This window comes from Anas acuta, chromosome Z, assembly GCF_963932015.1.
Source record: "Anas acuta chromosome Z, bAnaAcu1.1, whole genome shotgun sequence".
Classification (NCBI taxonomy): Eukaryota; Metazoa; Chordata; class Aves; order Anseriformes; family Anatidae; genus Anas; species Anas acuta.
Window position 1 is genome coordinate 73,414,953 of NC_089017.1, and position 20,939 is coordinate 73,435,891.

At 36.2% G+C, this 20,939-nt stretch overlaps 1 protein-coding gene across 1 annotated transcript in view; it reads left to right on the top strand.

Annotated features, from left to right (window-relative positions):
- Nucleotides 1–20,579, top strand: part of RASA1 (RAS p21 protein activator 1) — a 58,857-nt gene extending 38,278 nt beyond the window's left edge. Inside the window, exons 13-25 of the mRNA XM_068667953.1 lie at nucleotides 737–814; nucleotides 2,492–2,649; nucleotides 2,951–3,027; nucleotides 6,825–6,997; nucleotides 7,194–7,353; nucleotides 7,520–7,662; nucleotides 8,493–8,608; nucleotides 9,849–9,935; nucleotides 12,589–12,656; nucleotides 15,192–15,280; nucleotides 16,469–16,546; nucleotides 17,467–17,601; nucleotides 19,598–20,579. Coding sequence (XP_068524054.1) covers nucleotides 737–814; nucleotides 2,492–2,649; nucleotides 2,951–3,027; nucleotides 6,825–6,997; nucleotides 7,194–7,353; nucleotides 7,520–7,662; nucleotides 8,493–8,608; nucleotides 9,849–9,935; nucleotides 12,589–12,656; nucleotides 15,192–15,280; nucleotides 16,469–16,546; nucleotides 17,467–17,601; nucleotides 19,598–19,681 — 1,446 coding nt within the window. The 3' untranslated portion in view covers nucleotides 19,682–20,579. The remainder of the gene's footprint in view (nucleotides 1–736; nucleotides 815–2,491; nucleotides 2,650–2,950; nucleotides 3,028–6,824; nucleotides 6,998–7,193; nucleotides 7,354–7,519; nucleotides 7,663–8,492; nucleotides 8,609–9,848; nucleotides 9,936–12,588; nucleotides 12,657–15,191; nucleotides 15,281–16,468; nucleotides 16,547–17,466; nucleotides 17,602–19,597) is intronic.
- Nucleotides 20,580–20,939: the final 360 nt, after the last annotated feature.

Consider the following 20,939-nt stretch of genomic DNA (forward strand, 5'->3'; position numbering starts at 1 on the left):
TGAGAAGAGCTGCAGTAGATGATGTTCCAAAGCTAATACCCTGTACAAAGCTCTTCTGTTAGGAACTTTCTTACACTCCTGTGACTTTTTCAGAGGCGACTTGGTAAGCTGGCGGTGCCTCTTAGCAGCTTATTTGATTTAAAAAAAAAAAAAAAAAAATGCACAAAGGTTCCATAGTCAGTTTGGTGTTAGATAACCTGTGTGTTTTCTTTATTGAAATGAAATCCATCTATCTGTTCTGCTTTATGCATCGAAGAGCAGACAAAAGGGGGGTGTATGGTATACTTCTTGTTGTTTAGTGCTGCTGTAGTTTTTGGTTGAAGTATACAAGTACTAAGACTGCAATACAGAAATACTGGAGAGAAAAATCAGTTAACAAGACAAATAGTTCTGATATTTTCTCTGAAGCAAACAAGTTTTGCTTCATTTTATATGCCCTTTGTAATTTAATGTAATACTACTAGCTTGGAAAATTGACAAAAGTCACGCTGTATAGATCTCATTAGCAATGCTTGATATTTCCAAAATAGAAAATGGTTTGGATTTGCAAATTCTTTTTGCATTTGCTTGTTAAGGATAAGAATTTTTAACAAATTTGAATACCTTGGAATTGCATAAAACATTAAGCTAGGGGAATAGTCGAGATATTCAACATATCTTTTTAAATGTCTAGCCCATTGCAAGAATCACTGTCTGACTTTGTTTCATTACACTATTCCACATCCTTCTCTCTTAGGACTGGATGAAAGCTCTGCAGATGTTTTGCAGTTTAAGAAAAACCAGTCCAGGAACATCAAATAAACGTCTACGTCAGGTGAAGCTGTGTAGTTAATATGGGTCTTCTAAGGGGAAGGGAGGGGGGAGTGTTTTGTCTTCTTGTGAAATGAAACTGATAAATCTGAGAATTTTCCTTTCAACAAATTCTGCATGTACTTGCTTTTCTTTTTGGAGTTACGCAGAACCAGAAACATTTCAACTTTGCTATAATACATGTACACGTAAAGACCAAGTGTTTTAGGGAATCTGCAGATGCTATGCTAAATATTACTGTCTGACCTCATTTGAGTAAAAGTGTAAAGAAGTCAGCATTTGTATCACCTTATTCCTTTAGATTCTCCACATTTGAGAAGCTTTACAAGAAATTGGCAGACTTATGTCATGTATAAACAAAATGCTTGTTTAACTATTCATTTTTAGTAGCAAATGCATGCTGGTCCGTTCTTGTGGCATAGTATCTCACATGGAATTGCTGTCATGGCCAGAATTTCTTACAGATGTAGATGACGAATAGCCATAAATGACTAAGTCTGTAATGATTGGAGAGTAACGGGAAAATAATTCAAGAATGCCTGATAGTTTTGAGTGCTAGGAACACCAAAAGTAATTATTTTAGCAGGCTGTGGAAAAAGAAATAGAATACAATGTTTTTCAGCACACACAGAATTATTCTGTAGTTAGTACTAAAGAAGATTAAATGCTTCTGAAGGAAAGAACTAATTGACTTCACAGATGAACTGGCAGGTGAAAATTGTGGGCTTGTTTTTTTAGTTTTTGCAGTTTGCAAAAGCTAAACAGAGTGGCAATCTGAACTAATTCTGTTCTTCAAAAAACAAAATGTTTATCTCCATACAGGAATAGAATAGGAAATAGGTGAAAAAAGTATGTGTGAGTCATCAAGATGAAAGATTAAAAAAAAAAATCACACTTCTATTTCTATCCTAGAGAAATTATGTCAGGGAACATAAAAATGTGAAGAGAAAACAGATCAATTAGTTCATATCTGCATGTTCTGCAGAGTGTAATGGAAAATAAAAGCCTGCTGGTGACTTTTACGGTGTAAGCTGTCTAAGAGAATGTAAAGAAACTAATGTGAATTGTTACATAATTTTCTTGTAAAGTCATTTGAAACTAGTGATGCTGAATATTTGAATTTAAATAGAATGTTGACCTGATCAAATGTGATGATTCCTGTATTTATTATATGTATTTGACATCAGCTAGTATCAGTAGTTGTTTGAGTCAGATACGAATTACACGTGTTTCAGAATTTTGTATGGTAGGAGGCAGTTCAAAATATTCTTCAAAGCAATTTTACATAATCTGTTAGGAAAGCACCAAGTACACTATTGTGTTTGCAGTCATCCATCCATGGCTGTTACTCAAAGTGCTGGCTCTTGATTTCAGTAAAATTTGCTCTGCATCGAACAGCTAGTATTTGCAAATCCTAATGTCTCATGGGATGCGTTAAAACATATGGTGCCAGAGATTTGTTTTCAGTAATTATTTGATATTACTGTTACTTTGTCACTGGTACCTCTTAAAGTGTTGTTCCATTACATATGTTCTTTGCTCTCTCTATCAGGAAATTATAGTTTGCATTCAGTATTTATACGTTAATGTTAAGCTTCCCCATGGAGGAAGAAAACTTATATTCATTTGTTACGTATTTCTGTTGTAGCAAAAAGAAGTAAATCTTTTGTATTTTCTTTAGGTCAGCAGTCTTATTTTGCATGTAGAAGAAGCTCATACCCTCCCAGTAAAGCATTTTACTAATCCGTATTGCAACATCTACCTGAACAGTGTCCAGGTAGCAAAAACACATATCAGGGAAGGGCAGAACCCTGTGTGGTCAGAAGAATTTGTTTTTGAGTAAGTCTTACTCTTCTTGAATTACCAAGTTTCACTTGTAAGATGCATTGCATTTAAATTTTTTAACACTGTGTTGTCTGTTGTGTATGCTTTTTAAAAATGTTGTATGTGTGGTTATACAACAGAAAGATTTTAGTCATAAATGCATGGGCTGAATTTTCTGTAGGTATCTAAATATCTTCGTTAATGTAAGTGTGCATCTTTGGCTGTAAATGAGAATTCAGGATTGGAATGAGTTTAGAATAAGGTTAAATGCCAGCCAAGTATAGTATTAATTGAGGCTTTCTGTCTTTTCTCCTAGTGATCTTTCATCTGATATTAATAGATTTGAGATAAGTCTTAGTAACAAAACAAAGAAAAGTAAAGATCCAGATATATGTAAGTATTTTTCTGTAAAAGTTGCATATGTGTTGCAGCAATGGATTCTTTGTGCAGTTTTCATTACTCTTGTAATTGTCACAAGAGAATTACATATATTTTTACACTTATCACATGACTGTATTTGTATGTTTTGGATGTTTCTTACTGGGTTTGCATTAATGTTTTTTACAGTGAAAGCTTCCATGTTTTCAGTAATAAAATGCACAGTAATCCAGTCCTATGTATTTCATGGCTTTCATAGTTCTTTGCTGGAATAGCTATTATGTTATACGATGACTGTGCCTACCCAAAAGCAAGGGGAAAAAGAGTCTGCTTTTTAAGTACTGTTTCACTGAGCTGATTTCTGGGATCTGTTTGAAGTATGAGTGTATGGAATTCTTTCTCTTTTTAATTTTTTTGTTGCTTCCAGTGAAAAAGGAAAGGGAGGAAAATGGTACTTTGATCGTTTAAAAAAATAATAATTTAAAAAAAAATCACCACCTTGAGAGTCACTGGAACAAACTTTGCCTGGTATTCTTTGTTTACCTCATCTGTGTACTTTTATTGTACTGCTCCTGGGCTTAAACCTGGAGGTAATTTAGTATCACTTTGAACGGGAAAGAATTTATATTTTCTTATACCTTCTACAGGAGTTCACAAGAATTTGCTTTTTTTTTTTTGTTAGCTAGACAGCTGCTTCTTCAGCACTTGTTTTGTTTCTATTCCAGCAATTTAATAGGAAGCTGGTAGGCCCAGAAAAGAAAGGGCTCAATCTGAAGAATGTATTCTGAGCTTATTATATATACGTGTGTGTGTATATATATATAAAAATTATATATATATTTATATATACAAATTATATATATTATATATACATAAAATATGTATATATAGTATACTATATATGGTATATATGCATATACTATGTATATGTAATATATAATTTGTATATATAAAATATATATTATATATGCATATATATATATATATTGTTTTATTTATTGTTCAAGTTTGGTTCCCTTCCCACACAGTGTGTTTTAGGCTTTTTCTTCTATTCAAAGTGTCTTTGTTTGCTGATGTACCCATTCTGTAGCAGCATCAGCCCCCACCTCCTCCTTGCTACGCACACATCCTCAGCCTGTTTGAAGAATTTTTCCTTTCCACTGTATTCAGACCTGTCTGTCTGAAAGCCTGGCAGAATATTTATAATCTATTGCAAATGTTTTCAGTTTATGTATATTGTGTTACTGGCCTGTTTTTTATGCCTTGTTGATAATTTTGTGATTTTTTCAGAGAAGAGATGTGTAGAGAAGAGATTGTAGCTGTGACCAAAGTAGAAGAATTACTACTCAGATTGAATGCTCTTGGAGCACCTCATTCAATGCCAAAACTTTGCCCTTCCTCTGACTAGAAAAATTCTTGCATACCTGGAGGAAAAAGATATATTTCTTCTGACAGACAAAAGGGCTCTAGTTGCTGTTTTGAGCATGTGATTGCACTGTTACTATATTCATTTGAGCTAGAAAAGAAATTAGCTACCTGAACCATTTTGTTAGTAAAACAAGAACCTTTACAAGGGTAGTTTGTGAATGGAATGCTTAAGCAATTTCTTTAGAATTGTTTTTTGCATTTTCCTTCTCTCAGTCCAGGTTAGGAAGATTGTGTTGACTTCAAATGCATCCAGCTGCCAGGGAGGTGATGGGTGCCTTACTGACAGAGTTACTTGACAGTTACTGTTACACACACTCTTAGTGCATAACTCAACCCTAATTTCATTTTGAGGAAAAAAGGAAAAATTCAACTCAAGTGGAATTAACATATATCTCTGCCCTATTAAATATTTGAAATAAAATGGAGGGAAAAAATGAGCTAAAACAGACCTCACCTAACAGACCTAGGTATCTTGCCTGAATAACTCCTGAACTCTCCATAAGCAGGATAACTAGTTGCTTTCGTGAACATTCAGCTTTTCAACTAGTTACTGAATGTGGATTGCTCTGAAATGGGAGTCATGTGAGGCTAGTACTGTAATCTTTCCCGTTATTTGTTTAAGTTGTCTTTTCTGCTAGCTGCTTCTGTCATATATACAGATTAAGGTCCTGAAAATCTGGTATGGGTCTCGCTGCTTTATTTCTTCATCATAACACAGAAATAAATACTAGAATAAGAGCAAGAAGGCTGGTTCTTCATTACTTTAAAATGCTTACTGAGCTCTCAAGTTTTTGACTTTGATGTTTGTCTGTTATAAATAATCCATAATTATTTTAGTCTTCTTGCTTTTAAAAATTATTTCAAGTATACAGAAATGATACTAAGAAGTTTATTAATTCTGTTCAGTTTTTCTTTACTAGTTTCTCTTTCTGAGAGAAATAATTTGCATAAGGATTTGTTCAAATGAATACATATAAACATCTTAAAGAGAAAACACAACAAAGCCATAGACTGTACTCCATCTGCTGCTACTGAAAACTGGAATGCGAGCTCTGGTTTAGTTTTTGTACTAGCACATTTGGTTCATTTAAATTAGTTAATGGTGAAAAATAAACGTTTTTGAAAAAGAAACATTTTTGTAATGGAGGGGGACAACACAGGCAGGCAAGTCTGTAGAGCAAAGTAGTAGCTTAGGTTTTTCCTTTCAGGCAGAGTTTTTATTTACAGTAGTGCCACAGCTTGTTTTTGAAGGTGGTAGTTCAGATTGTGCAACTGTCAGGAGAAAAAAGGGTCACTGTGGTGCATGCTTGACAGTTCTGTGGCCCTGGGAAGTCAGTCTGCTAGTACTGGCTAGAGACTTGCTGCCTTCCCTCCCTAATTTCCAGGCAGTGTTACAGTTATGAATGCTCCTATAGTCACAGGAAAGAAAGAATCAGATTATTCTAGATCTTGTATCTCACTATCCCCATTGGTGAGAAGTATGTGCCATGTTTGTGAGCAAAGCAAGAAAACACATTACTTATTTGTGGGTGTATTTCTTCCCACCTTTGCTGGGAAGAAATATTCTAGGAAAGTTGATTGATAGGATTGTGGTCCCATCCACACTGGTGATAAGTAACAGATGATAAATTGTTTTTCACACTGCTCAGCTGACCTGAATGCATTATCTTACATCAGTTTATCAGCTCCAGAGAATGTGAAATAGGCAAATGGCATGTCCTGAATTCGGCATTATAAATATGATGATATTCTTTTCCAGTATCAAATGATGACCTGATTGCACCTGTTGCAACGCTGAGGCAATAGAAAGTCTGCTGGAATTGTTGACAATTTCTGAAGGGCCATGTTGTGTATAGGCTTTGCAGAAATGTGAAAAATCAAAGACTGTTTGCTTGGGGGTATTTTAATGTGAGGAACTTAAGTAGTGTCGCTATAAGAATAAATAATAAAAAGTAACAGAGTGGTCAGGGAGCAGGCCTGACAGTAATATCAGCCCAAAGCTGGAAAAACAACAACACAGTGAATTCTGAACACTTTATAAGCTTTTATTTTCAGACTACTACCAGGAATTACAGGGTAGCACTTTCTTTACCCTCTACATGGGTGTTAAAAAAGAAAATTGTTAATATCCAATGTCATTTTTGATTGTATATTTATACATTACTTACAGAACAGCACCTTGTACTTACTTCCACTTCAGTTCACAGGAATATTTTAAACCAATGAATAGAGAACTTGCTAATACATTGGTGGCAAAAATCTTGATTACAGTTATTAATACTCTTGCTGAAATTAGATGGGATGTGACAAAAATACGGTTTTTATTCTATACTAACACTGTTTTGCTGGCGATAACTTAACTGAAAAATGCTTTTTTCCTTAAGTGTTTATGCGTTGCCAACTAAGCCGATTGCAAAAAGGACATGCAACAGATGAGTGGTTTCAACTCAGTTCCCACGTACCATTAAAGGGTATTGAGCCAGGATCTTTGCGTGTTCGAGCACGGTATTCTATGGAGAAAATCATGCCAGAAGAGGAGTACAGTGAGTTTAAAGAGGTATAACATTATTTAACTTTCCTTAGTTCACCAGTCAAAACTTGCTTTGTCTGTTTGAGACAGATTTCAGTAACACAGGTTGACATCATTATATTTGTAGTGACATCTGTTTCTCTATAGATGTATGATACCAGTTTCTCCAAAAACTGTTATAATATTCAGAAACTTCTAACATATAAAACTGTTTTTCTTCCAGCTTATACTCCAGAAGGAGCTTCACGTAGTCTATGCCTTATCACACGTTTGTGGACAGGACAGAACACTGTTGGCTGGCATTTTATTGAAGATTTTTCTTCATGAAAAGCTTGAGTCCTTGTTGTTACGAACACTAAATGACAGGGAAATAAGCATGGAAGGTATTGTAGTAACTACACTAAAGTTTACTGAAACTGTGGGCGGGTAGGGAGGGAAGGGCTCTGGTGCCTTCTGTTTTTCTTTATTTGCGACACACATAGAAATGTAAACACCAGTTATTTTCACTGCTCTGTCTCCTTTCTCAGCCTTTCACTTTTTTTCTTTTAGATGAAGCTACTACCTTGTTTCGTGCCACCACTTTAGCAAGTACACTCATGGAGCAGTACATGAAAGCCACAGCAACACGTTTTGTTCACCATGCACTGAAAGACTCTATATTAAAGATCATGGAGAGCAAGCAGTCCTGTGAGGTGATACCTTGAACTATGTTTTTAAACATCTTGGTTTATTGACACAATTATCTACGGACTGTTAGACATTGTGTTTGCATTAAATATTAGCTTTAGAAACACTTATCGATCTCTCAGAACTAAATTTAATTTATATGATTAATACAGGGACTGAATTCATTAAGAGCTTTTCTAGATGTTAGCTTGAGCAACATTCATAGTACTAATTTTTAAGTTTAATTCATTTTTTAATTCATATTTCTTTAAGTTACATTTTCTACAGAACAAAAATGTAGGTTGTTCTGCAGCAGTTACTCAGTGGCTTGTCCTAAGTAACTTCTAGTAAGCTCAAGATGTAGAAGTCAGAACCTGGGCTATTGAACTAGATGGTCTTTCAATGTCCCTTCCAGTTCCTAACATTCTGTGAGTCTATTAAGATTTTTGACTCTGTGATGTTGGAGTCGAAAGTAGCAAGGCACTCCGTGGCTTCTTACTGATCTTACAGGTTGTTTTTTTTTTTTTTAAGTGTCTCTCCTAACTCCTGTGTTTTACTCTAGCTGAATTGTGGGAAAGGATGGGAGTCCTCAGTAATTTGAATTAAAAGATGCAAAAGGTCATGTAGATGGATAGTACTGAATGAGCTATTAAAAGCATAGCACAGTGGAATTATTGCTTCTCATGTGCCTGCTAGCCATTGAATCCGATTTCTGAGTTCTGTAGTAGTCTTGACATTTGTACAGCTGCAGAATATTTAATTTAGTTTGAAGTAGTATTACATGTAATATTATGAAACTTATATAGGTAGCACTAGTTAGGAGAGGGAGCTTAATCTTTTTCTTTTTTGGTTTTAGTTAAATCCTTCAAAACTAGAAAAAAACGAAGATGTAAACACTAATTTGGCACATCTACTCAGTATACTTTCAGAATTGGTGGAGAAAATATTCATGGCTGCAGAGATACTGCCTCCGTAAGTTGGAGTTTTCTGTTAGATTTGCATTTGAAAATTCCTGTTTGGTGATTATGTTGCACATTAAAATTGTTTTCTTACTGGTTTATCTTCTGCTAATCAGTCACAAGATTAATGTCTGTAGGGTGGTTGTATATACGGAGGAATATAGATGAATTAAAAAATAATCCTTTCTGAAATAAATAGTACTTTTTTAGCAAAAATCCTTGGCTAACATGTATGTGCTCTTCTTTGAAGGAGAAGCTACTAGGTCCAAGAGCTAAAGGAAAGAAGAAGAATAAAAATAATCAGTATCATATTTCCTCAGAGGCAGAAGACAGTACAAGTTAGGAGACAATTGTGTCTAGTTGATCACAAATTATGTCTAGTCCTTTTCCACTAGGAAAGTGAAAAGGAACTATTTACACCATACTCAAAATACAAGTGGGTATAGTAGAGTGATACCTGTTATGATTACTTCTGTCTAACAGGGATATGGAGAAGTTAATTTTATTTCTTCTTCAAAGTGATAAAATAACTTGTGCTCATATTTTAGGCTTGAACCATCTAATAAAGAGTGGATATTACTGTTTTCTCTCACTGTATCATTAGCTTTTAAAGTAAACAAAATCCTCGAATTTGAGATGGCAGAGTAGCACAGAAGTGTTTAGGTTGTGGTAGTGCCTACAAGGTTAAAAGTTGCACTCCTTTTAATTATATGGTGCGGCTCCCAACACTGGTGAAAAATGCTACAATTTTCCCATTGTTTTGATGGGAGAGGAGAATTGCTGTGGTTGCTTAGATGCTTCTAAAAGCTCCTAACCCTTATTTATGGAAAGGAAAGTTGTTAGTTAAAAAGAGCAAAATTTAATAATAATAATAATAATAAATTTGGTATTTTTCAAAAGGAAATGCTGCTTAAGCAACAGGTCATAAATGGTTATAAAATGTTTAATGCGCATCTAAATAATCCCAGATTCTTATCTGCATGAATAGAATTATATATTAATGAAGGCCTTTCCCTGATTTGTAAACCCTTTCAACATACAATTATAAATGGACTTTTTACAAATGTATGAACTTACAAATTAACTCTTAAATTTAAAATTTTAAAAATGTCTACATTACAAAATTGGAGCTGATAAGTTCTGCATCAAGTAGGAGGCTTGATTATAGCCTTCCTCAGCAGCTTTTTTGATACTCTGTGTTTAATGGAATGAGTAATTAGCTATTATTTTTAATTAGCTATTATTTTTTGCAGGACGTTAAGATATATCTATGGGTGCTTGCAGAAGTCTGTTCAAAGCAAGTGGCCAGCTAATACCACCATGAGAACCAGAGTTGTTAGGTAAGTTACTTAACGCTTTATGTTGAAAGTAATCTTCTAAAGTCTTGTTAATGATATGCTTCAGTGTGCTTATCTATTTTTCTTTTGGTGACAGAACTTTATAATACTATTTTAAATATTGCTATCTATGTAACTTATGATACTGAGACATGATATCCCAATTAAGGATTAAGAGCTTGCTAGATTCTTAACCGTGGTCATATAACACTGCCAGAGTAAGATGTTGTAGTACAGAGGTCAGGATAGCTTTACTTAATAGTTTCAAACTTACTTGTATTTTGTGAAGCTTTACAACTAAAATAATGATTCCCTTTTTAATTCTGTGAAGGAAAAACTTCACTTAAAGCGGTAGTTAACTTTTATGAGGATAATATACCTCAAATACCTGTAGAGAGCAGTGACCTCTGAAGATTGCATTCCGGTCTCTTGCCATCTGGGAAGACCATGCCTTACTGCCTATTTCTTACATAGTGTTGATTGCTGGAGAAATCTCACACAGGTTAAGATAAATACTCCTCACAATGCAGACCCAACATGGTAAGGAATCTAACACCTTCTCATAAAGCCCATTGAACTGTCGTTAGTTTTCACTGAAGTACTGTCTGCAACATAGAGTTCTCTGCATCAGAGAGGGCTCCCAGTTGCTGGTGCTGTGTTGCTAGTGCTAATCACTCCTATCAACACTGTTGTTTTCTGAAAACAAATAATTCTATATTGTAAGATTTCACGTCCATTTCTCTGCTCCTGTCCAGTCATGTTGGAACATTCCCAAGCTCCTGTAAAAATGATGCAAGAGGACGCTCAACCTGGCTCCTCTGATCTCACGCTGTGCACAAAAATTCCAATCCACGTTTGTAATCCAAAGCGATATACGAGTTCTTCCTCAAACACCTTCCGTTGCCAGTGCCAGTCCAATGAAAATGTCTGACAAAGATGTGATCTTGGCAATGGTTTTCAAAACGTTACTGGCTTGAGGTTATCAGACACATCTTTTTTTTTTTTTTTTATCTCCCCCCAACATCTGGCAGTCCAACCAGTTGCTGAGGTTGGATTCCCTCCAGCTGGAGTTTTTCAGAGGATTTGTCTTTGGGCCTTGTTTATCATTTCAATATTAAAAGCCACAGTTCATGTCAACCAGGGTGCTGTGCTGGATCTTGCCCTTCAAATTAGGGCAAATGCTCATGTTATAAAAGCCCCTCTTGTTTTCAGGGGATAACACATTGCAGGGCTGTAGAGCTCAGTGGTGGATATATAACACCTTTTTGTTCCACCCCAGCTCCATAGAAAAACGTGGCTTTTCCTTACGCGGACACAGTTCACGTTTAGTGTTTTCTACAGGTCTCCACCCAACGCTATAAATATCGGGTCACTTTCTGTTGTGACCTTAGTCTTCACAAGTGGTACTTGTGACTTAATCGCTAGAGTTTTGCAGCCTTCGGTGAAGACCATCATGTTTTATTGCACTAATTATTGTGAACAAATGCTTAGAGTATTCAGACGTGGACAGTTTTTGGATGTCTGGGTAGCTTCCCTGGTAACTCAGACTGTGCTGGCATTTCTCTCTGATTGTAAAAATCACATACAGATACTGACTCATTAACTTAGGCAAGGTAAGAAGCACCAAATCTTCTGGATCAGCAAGGTCCGTCCTTTCTGATTGTACCTCAGTGGCCTTCAGCTTCAGACAGTTTAAAAAAAAAAAAGATTGGTGTGTATGTCATGACTTCAAAATTAGGTACTTAAATTAGGTAATTAAATTCACACCACAGAATTCTTACTATTTTTTTGCTTCACAAAGGGCTAGAACTATTGTCTTTGTTAATGCTTTGTTACTGCTGTAGTGAGGAACAGTCTGGTGATAGTGTCCACGCAGTCCAAACAAGATGAAGGATGGCATAGATTGTCGTAGCTGGTCTGTATATCTCTTCCTTGTACAGCAGTTAGGCAGGGTTGAGGTTGCCATGAGCTGGGTGTTTTCTACTTCTGCTATTAAGAAAGTTAGATTTCTGTCATGCTACTGAAGGTCGTTTTGACCTTCTGGTGAGTGAGTTCCTAGTTCTGCAATCAGAACGCTTCTTCTAGCATTTCGATGGCAGCAGTTAACTTCTGGAAGGAAGGTAGATCCCTTACTGTTTATTCTTCTGCTGCAACATGCTGTCATCAGGATATAGGTTGGTTTAAGCTGATTATAAGGCTGTGTTGCTGCCAAAAGAGAGGTTCCCTTCCGCCCACGCAGCCCTGCGCTCCTTACATTGGTTGGTGCAGTGGGCGGCTGCAGGATGAACGCCCTCTGTGATGCACAGCAAAAAGCCTCCGGAAGGCAGGAGAGCTGGGAGAGCAGGGGCCTTTCCTTTCTGAAGTCAGCGTGGACTTTGATCAGCTTCAGTATCACTTCGCAGTTAAGTTCTTCCCAGGCAGTTTCAGCAGTTCGCCTTAATTGGGAAATCAATATGTCTGTTCTTTCATTTTTTATCATAGATGAAGTCATATCAGTGCTCTTGACTAAGGAACGTGTTCACAGAGTGCAGGCTGGTTGGTTGTTGTCTGTCTTAAGAAGACTTTCACATTAACTTGAATCCTTAAAGACTGCACAGTTTTACATTAATTCTCTAACTTTATTATTGAACAAAATACAATTTTTTTCCCATTTCAGTGGCTTTGTTTTTCTTCGACTGATTTGTCCTGCTATCCTGAACCCAAGGATGTTTAATATCATCTCAGGTGACTATATGCTTCAGATCGAATTCATACTTTGTGTAGTAGTAGGCTTGGGTTTACTTTAGTGTCTAATGTAGAAAGTGATGCTTTTTGAACAGTGTCCAAACTCGTGTTATCCACATCACTTATGACTTCTCCCTAACAGTGAGCTTTTCACCCTCAAAGGTTAGAAGGTGCTTGTTCTAAACTGCAGAACATGTGCTGTTGTATTTAATAATACAGTGTAGAGCTATAGCCTAGCAGCGTGCAATATATTCTATCAGCGTGGAAAAATTAAGCATGTGATCTTTACACCTTGTTTTGAATGCAATGTCAAAGTTTATGGATGAACTTCTGCAGTATCTCTGAAATGAACAAGATCTATAGAGTTGAAAGTGTCTGCAAAGCCTGGAATATATTTGGGGAACCAGAAAATCATTCTTGAATAACCCGTTTGAACCTGCTGCTTAGATAGCTTCCAGACATTGTACGAGTCTTTGACTGTACTTAATGACTCAAAGTAATCTCAAATCAGGAATTCTAAACATGAGAGAGAGGGGTAACATTTATAAAGGGTGGGTTGGTATGGACTCGAAACAGTAATCTCATTTGGCTTAAAGGCCACGTGCAAGGGTTCCCATGGATATGCCTAAGTGAATGTTCTCACTGTGTAGTTAACCTCTTTTTTTGCTGCTGTTTTGGTAGAGTGCATCTGTAGCAGTAACAAAAACGGTGATGGGGAACATTTCTGTTTGCCAGAGCAGGATTGCAGAACTGGTCTGTGGCCCGGTGCTGAATTTCTTGTGTGGGAGGAAGAAAGGAAAAGCATAAACTACCACAGGGAAAACTCTATTATGAAAACTTAAATTCAGAAGTCTGACTTGTATAGTTTTCTAAGTCAGTCTTCTAAGTTTATAGTTTCTAAGTCAGACTTCTGAAAATTTAAATTCAAAAGTCTGACTTAGAAGTTCAAGTATGTTATACCCATCTTTGTTACCCATATTTTTTTTGACGAAGATCACACCAAACTAGAGGGTACTTGATTAGCACTAGCCATTGCTCTTCCTCCTTCCCTCCCTAACAGTTTCCTGATTTTACTACAAAAATGCTGATTTGGAAACATGAAATCGGAAGTCTGATTCAGAAAAACTCCTTTTCTTCTTTTGTAAACAGTTTTTCAGACCATGTAGCATGTTTCCTGTTCTATACTTTATACTAAATGAGAAGGACTGTGTCAAACTGAAAGTTCCTTTCTCACTCTGTAATCATTTCCACACGTGCTTTGGAGAAAACATTTAAGAAACATGGCCTGCTTCACACACAGTGATCCTTAGTATTTTGTTATCTTAAGATAATTTGCAAGTTAGGTCCCTCCTGACCTGGGCTACAAATGAGACCGCTGCATCTGTATGTATAAAAAGTTATCAATCAATTTCTGCAACCCCATTTAAGCTCACCTTGCTACAGTCCTGTGCATAAGTTCTGCTAATATTCTTGATTATTGTCAGGGTAAATTTACACACCCTGTGTAGGGCTTTTAGTGCTGTTCAGAAAATAATAATAGAAAGGTTGACACTCCTTTTGGAGCAAGGCTTCCAACATACACATTCTTCCCATAATGAGAAACAAGTATCCTGAAGGCTGTGTGTATTGAGCATGGTTCAGTTTCAGCAGAAATCCTATCACCTAAGTAACTGCTTAAAAAAAAATCTTTGTTTCAAAATTCAACTCCTTTGGTTCAAACATATTTGAGTTGTTCTTTTGACCAGTTCTGCTGGTCTAGAAGTGGGCTTCAGTGGATTGCAAGGGGAAGGGGAAGGACAGACAACAAAAGGCAGAGACAGACAATAAACAGTACATAGCATTCTTACAAAGAACTATAAAATTTAGAGTCTATATAAAAACTATGTCATTTTTGGAAAAAATTCAAAACTGTCTTTTGACCAGACCATTTACTGTAATTTGGGGGAATTTAACAGTCCTCCTACTGTCACTTGTCGGAAAAGGAAATTTTAACTGACTGCAAGGTTAATGTAAAGTGCTAAGCGCAGTGTTAAGTACAGGAAGGAAGTACACTGCCATGGAAATACAAGCCAGGATTGCATGTCATGGTTATTCTATATTCCCAGTGCTAGTAACTCGAAGTATAACTGGTAAAACACTTAAGAGCCCGCTTAGGTGGGTATAAACAAATATGGAGAAAGGTACACCTTTTTTAGTATTTTACTTTTGCAAGTAATCTTCCTTTCACCGGAACTGTTTAATATTTGTGAAAATGGTTCTTGCTACTTCACAGAACTCCTATTAAACAACACTTCATTTTGCCTACTTCTGTGTACAGCTAGTAGCAAAATCAGATGTTCTTACTTATTTTTTTGGACATAAAACTTAAATTGCTTTAGTAATTACTTCACCAAGTGATATTTTCCACATGCTGATCTGTTACAACATTGAAAGCATTTGAATCTGCAAATACAAATTGGAGAAGAGTTTGCTTTTGTGTGACTGCTGGTAGTCTTAAGTGCAATGGCCAATAACTCTACTTTGTATTCCTGTCAGATTCTCCTTCCCCTACTGCTGCAAGAACGCTGACGCTGGTCGCCAAGTCTGTGCAGAATTTAGCAAATTTGGTTGAATTTGGAGCTAAGGTAAATATTATACATGCACAGAACAGCCTGGAATTGCTTTTCTGATATGTTTCCGTGTTCCTGTTTTATACGGGCAAAAACCTGCTTTTGTTTTCTTATGTGAAGTCTGAAACCTGACCTGTTTGTCATCACCAGCAGAGGCTTTGTTCCTGCACTTCTTCTGTCTTCTTCATTTGGAACTAAACAGGGTGTTGATCTGAACTAGAGCAATAGCAATCTGGCCAAATTGTGAAGAGGAGGCCCACTGTTTTGGGACAAACTGATATAGAAACCTGATCTGGTGCATCCCATGAAGATTTTGAACCTGGTAGTATCAGCAAGGGGCTGTTAAAACAGTTGATGAATGAACAGCATTGCAGTAGGCATTGCAGAATGTGATGCCACTATGTGTTGATGCTATGAGAACACAGATAACCTCAGCAGGCAGCTACCTGTATATAATTCACCTTCAAACTGAGAGGTATCAGACTTAAACTCAGACCTGGATAGAGTATCCAATATTGAAACAAAGGAAGAACTACTAACCTCTTGAGTCACTCTTTCGCCACCTGCTGTTTTGCTTTTGCTTCTACTTGCTCCTTACGTTGGTGTTTTCTGTTGTAGAGCTTCCAAACACCCCTTCTATTCGTATTCGTTTTCCTGTCGTTAAACTTAGTGAATGTTGTAAATCAGTTTGACAACTTGCAGTAAAAAGACCTAGCTTTTAATGAAGTTTCAGCTGTGTGGCTAAGAGAAGGCAAGCAACAAGTGATCTTGTTCCCAAGCAGCAAGGAACGTGACTGATAAGTACCTGCAGACTTCAGTGTCTGACACACACCAGTTGTAGTGCAAGTGTTAATGAAAGAAAAGGGCACCTTGCTTCTGATTATCCCTTTTCAAAGTTGTAGAGCGTTTGTTTATTGAAGCTAGTATGTGTGGGGAAAATCATCTGAAATACTTCAGAAGTTTTAAATTTCATGCTAGTATGCCTATAAGAAACTCTTTCTGAATCCACCTGGAAAACAAAGTGCGGGCTTTTGACCTGCGTACATTATTCAGGCGTTCAGAAATACACGTGAGAAATTAAAGTCACCCCAGATAACATACTTGTTTTGTAATGTCATTTTTCTGACAGCATTGCGTTCACATCAGGTATGACAATTCACTTGGTACTGATTTGTTTTAATGAATACTTTTTAAAATTACTAGGAGCCATATATGGAAGGGGTAAATCCATTCATCAAGAGCAACAAACACCGCATGATCATGTTTTTAGATGAACTTGGGGTAAGTGGCTAAAAATTCCTTACTGGAAATTATATGCTAATATGCAATATTGTAAATGAGAATTCTTCACACTTTTTGTTGACTAGCTTAAAAATGCATCAGCTTCCACATGATTTTGAATGCTTGTTACTGAATAAATTTTCCTCACGTATCTTTAAAAAAAAATGCAGATTTCTGTCTGGCCTGTCACACAAAACTGAAACCATCAAACATACATTTTGTTCATTTAGCAACTCCGTAGATGTGAGAAGCTAAAATATACCTAACCTGCATGAGAATTAGGAATCTTGGCTAAAAAAGATTTTAAAATATATTCTGAAACAAAAAAATCCCATGTATAATTTCATATAGCCTTGACCAGACATTGAAATTGTTTTAAAAAATAGATTTCAGCCAGCATTCCCCAGCGTATCCCAAATGTATTGTACATACTGTAGTTTGAAATTGAACAATTGCTTTATTATATTTAAACTCTTACTGTTTTGCGTACGGTAGCTGTAACAGAAGTTAGGAGTTCATATATGTGTGTATTTATACTAAGAATTTGTATTAAAAATGAAGATAAAAATGTGTGTAGCTCCCTGAGTTTATTCTTTTAAAGTGACCTAAATGACATCTCAGAATATTTTGGTAAGACACAGAAACAAGTATTTTAGTGTGGCATGCAGACAGGTCACCTCTTTTGATTGAACTGCAATTTCTGTATACTGTGATGCATCAGTTTTCTTGAAATGACAGATTTTACACAAGGTCTCTGAAAATCATTGTCCTGAAACCAACAGTCAGGTTAATCTGTTTTAATCACAGTATTATTTTTTTATGAGTAATTTAATGAGTTACTTAAAGTTGTAGCTTAAGCTGTACAGGGTTTACTTGGTTATTCACTGCTTTTAAATCTGCTCTCATCATTTTTGTTCAAGAATGTTCCTGAGCTTCCAGACACTACAGAGCACTCTAGAACTGACCTATCCCGTGATCTGGCAGCCTTGCACGAGATTTGTGTGGCACATTCAGATGAACTTCGGACACTCAGTAATGAACGAGGTGTAATGCAGGTAAACCACAAAGCTTAACCATCAAATCACAGGTGCAGATAGGGTATCTTGAGGTAATCCATCATGCCAAGATTCTTTTAAGTTTTTCTGGCTAGCATTATGTTTGATTAAAAAATAAAAATAAAAAGTGCCATCTGACAAGAAAGCTGCTAGTTGTAAATACTTAGTCCATAGTTGCAAGATTTGTACAATAAAACCAAGATTTTTCAGGTTTAGAGAGGAAGATTTTAGTTTCTAGAGGAAGCGTACATCTGCGAAACTACTGAGTTTCTCTAGGTCAATATTTTAAGGATCCTGTTTTTTTCAGCCGAACTAAATTTACTTCCCCTAGCTTTCTATTGCTGTCTTATTTCTGCTTCCTAATTTTATAGTACATTTATAAACCAACATAGCAAGCTTTTCTAGCAAACCCACTGTGATTAGTTTGTTCTAGCTGTTAAGCAGGCCTACTGTAAATGACTAAACTTCCAAATGGCTTTATAAAAACTCAAAAAGGAATTACTTCAAATTACTTACTGCATTGTCTCGAAGGTATATTACAGAAGTAATACACCTCCTTTCGGTCTGCTAATAACAGTGAACCTCAAGTAAGGAATTAAACTTACCTCACAGTAACATTTCTATGTATTGTGCTGTGCAGGCAATAGTGATTTGAGTAACCTACCATTTGATGCTAGTGCCTCCAGGGCAGGGACAGTTGCACTTGAAAACCTCTTATTAGCAACAATCTTTCTTAAATTTGATTAGTATCAGCTGAAACCATTGATAAATGTTCAGTGAAGCCAGTAGGGGACTCCCACAGAGGATTTTGAGTTTTTTTTTGTTTAGTTTTGTTTTCATTTTGATTATTGAGATTTAACCTTGATTGTATTGGTTGTGGGGCTTTCGAGGGGAGTTGTTTTTGCTTTGGAATGACTGACTTTCAAAGAGGTTAAGTTTTGGACATTGATAGTTAATTTCAATTAACACTATTAAGTGTTTCCAAATACCTTTTATAATCACTTTCACTATTGTATTTATAAGGCCTTAATTTAATCCCAGGTAGACCATAAATCTGTATGGCAGGTCCTTTGGCAGCAGCAGGACAAGCGAGCTTTTACTTGAATAATGCATATTTCAGCACTATTTTTTTTCCAAACTAGAGCTGCTGTGAACTTCTGATTTCATAAAACAAGGAAGTACACTTGCATTTAACTCTTAACTTTGAAAGAAAAAAAGCTCAAGAAATTTGAAAATAACCTAGGAGTTCTTTATTACAGCACCTGAAATCTAATCCAGTTCAATAACAGCAATCTACCTCTATATTGGCATGAGAGAAAAAGCCATGTTTGAGTTCATAATTGAGTCGTTGTGGCTGATAGTCATGACAAAAAACACAAGCAGTGGCTAGACTGGCCAGGCAGGACAGAAGCAATCAGTACTAAATAAACGTTTTCGGACAAACAGGTTATGGTTTTCTTCTGTCACAAAAAAAAAAAAGAGTGGATCTTCAGAAAAACCTGATACAGATAATGATGAGGGATGTGATCCTCTTTTCTTGATATACTTAACTTCGTATGTCAGAGGATAAATTCTCTGTTATGGGTTTCTACAGACAAAATTCTTTTGCATTTTTTTTCCTCTTTTCTTCCTAATTATGCCCTAATGGTTCAGGACCACCTGTTTTAGTTAGAACAGTACTTCCATAGTGATAAAAATGGTTGAACTCCTGACTGTGTGCTAGCAGTATACTTTCTTAGCCTACCTGTGTTAAAAGAAGAAGCAAGAAGATCCATAGGTACAGCAGCAAATTTCACAATGCTGTTTTGGAGTTCCCTTTTCAAGTAGTATCCTACTGACTAGGAAATCAGAGCTGTTGCCATGCTCCCCTCCGTATCTTCTTTACCTTAACACAATTATAAATACGTAGTTTAATGTTGAAAATGTATCTCAAGTAAAATTTTTGGGTTTTTTACTAGTTGCTAACATACGGTTGTATTTACTCTTTTTTCCACAGCATGTTCTTAAGAAGCTGTTGGCTATTACAGAACTGCTTCAACAAAAACAAAACCAGTATTCAGTGTCCAACAACATCAGGTAGCAGCCCTCTACCTGAATTCTGCATGGATCCAGCATGCCCAACATGGCAACTCACACCAGTATCACTTTCTTCTTGCTCTTGCCAAAAATAGCACACCCTGTCACATTCCCAGTAATGTGTGAACTATGCAAAAAGAAAACAAAGATTCTGTTGGTGAATGATTGTACCAGCAGCTTTTTAAGCTATCTGTGCAGGACATTTGCACTTTTTTCCACTTGGAAACAGTTTTCACAACCTCTGAGCCTTGGTGTACAGTTCACCTTCCACAAAGAAAATGCTGTGACTGTGTCTTGAACTTTAAAATTATTTTCAGCACCTCTAATTGCCAAAGTTTTGCTGTCTTGTTGGAAAAGAATTATCAACTGACAAAGAAAGAAATATGTTGTTTTGACAGCTACGTATAACTGGATAACATTTCTTACTGTAATTTCTGACTGGTTACAATAATTATGACTTCTGACTGTTTCATCCACTTTAACTTGTATTTACAGTTTTCAGAATTTGATGTTATGGTAGGAACAATCTTTACTGTACACTTTTATACCATGCTGTTTCTCTTGCTGGAATCATGTTGAAAGAGAATATGCAGAATGGGTATTGTCAGCTTTATTTTTTGATGTGCCACTGATTCAGTCTGAATAGTTCTTCCATCAAGGACTGTATATCCAGATAAATCACAATGCTTTTGTAAAATGTTTACAACAGTAAATAATTTGAATTAAGTAAATTTATTGATCATTGTATCAGACATGCATGCATTCATTAAACCATTTTATAAAATATGTATTGGTTGGTCTTTTGTGTACTGTATGTCTACCATGAATCTTATTTTTATACATGGAAAGTTAAGTTTTTGAAATAAATCAAGCTGCAGATCAACTCTATGGAAACTTGCTAACTTTGGTTGCTGTGGAGATTTTTTCCTCGTGTCTGGATATGTGGTGAATGATGTCCTTTGATGTGTTCATGCAGTGTCACTTTGGTTTTAAGCATAAATCCCCAGAACAGCAGTGTAACAGACCAAAGCTAAGAGTTTGAATAAGGGGGGAGGGAGGGGAAGAACTTAAACTATGCAGTTGATCCAAGGGCATTCTGCAACCCCATTTATGACAATTCTTGGGAGTGATCTGGTAAAGAATGAAAGGATGCTGAGAATCACTGGCAAGGTGTATGAGATTCCACATAAATAACTCTTGTGCAACATGAACACACCTGTTACAACATCACACAGTATCTCCTGTCTATTCAACTGCATTTT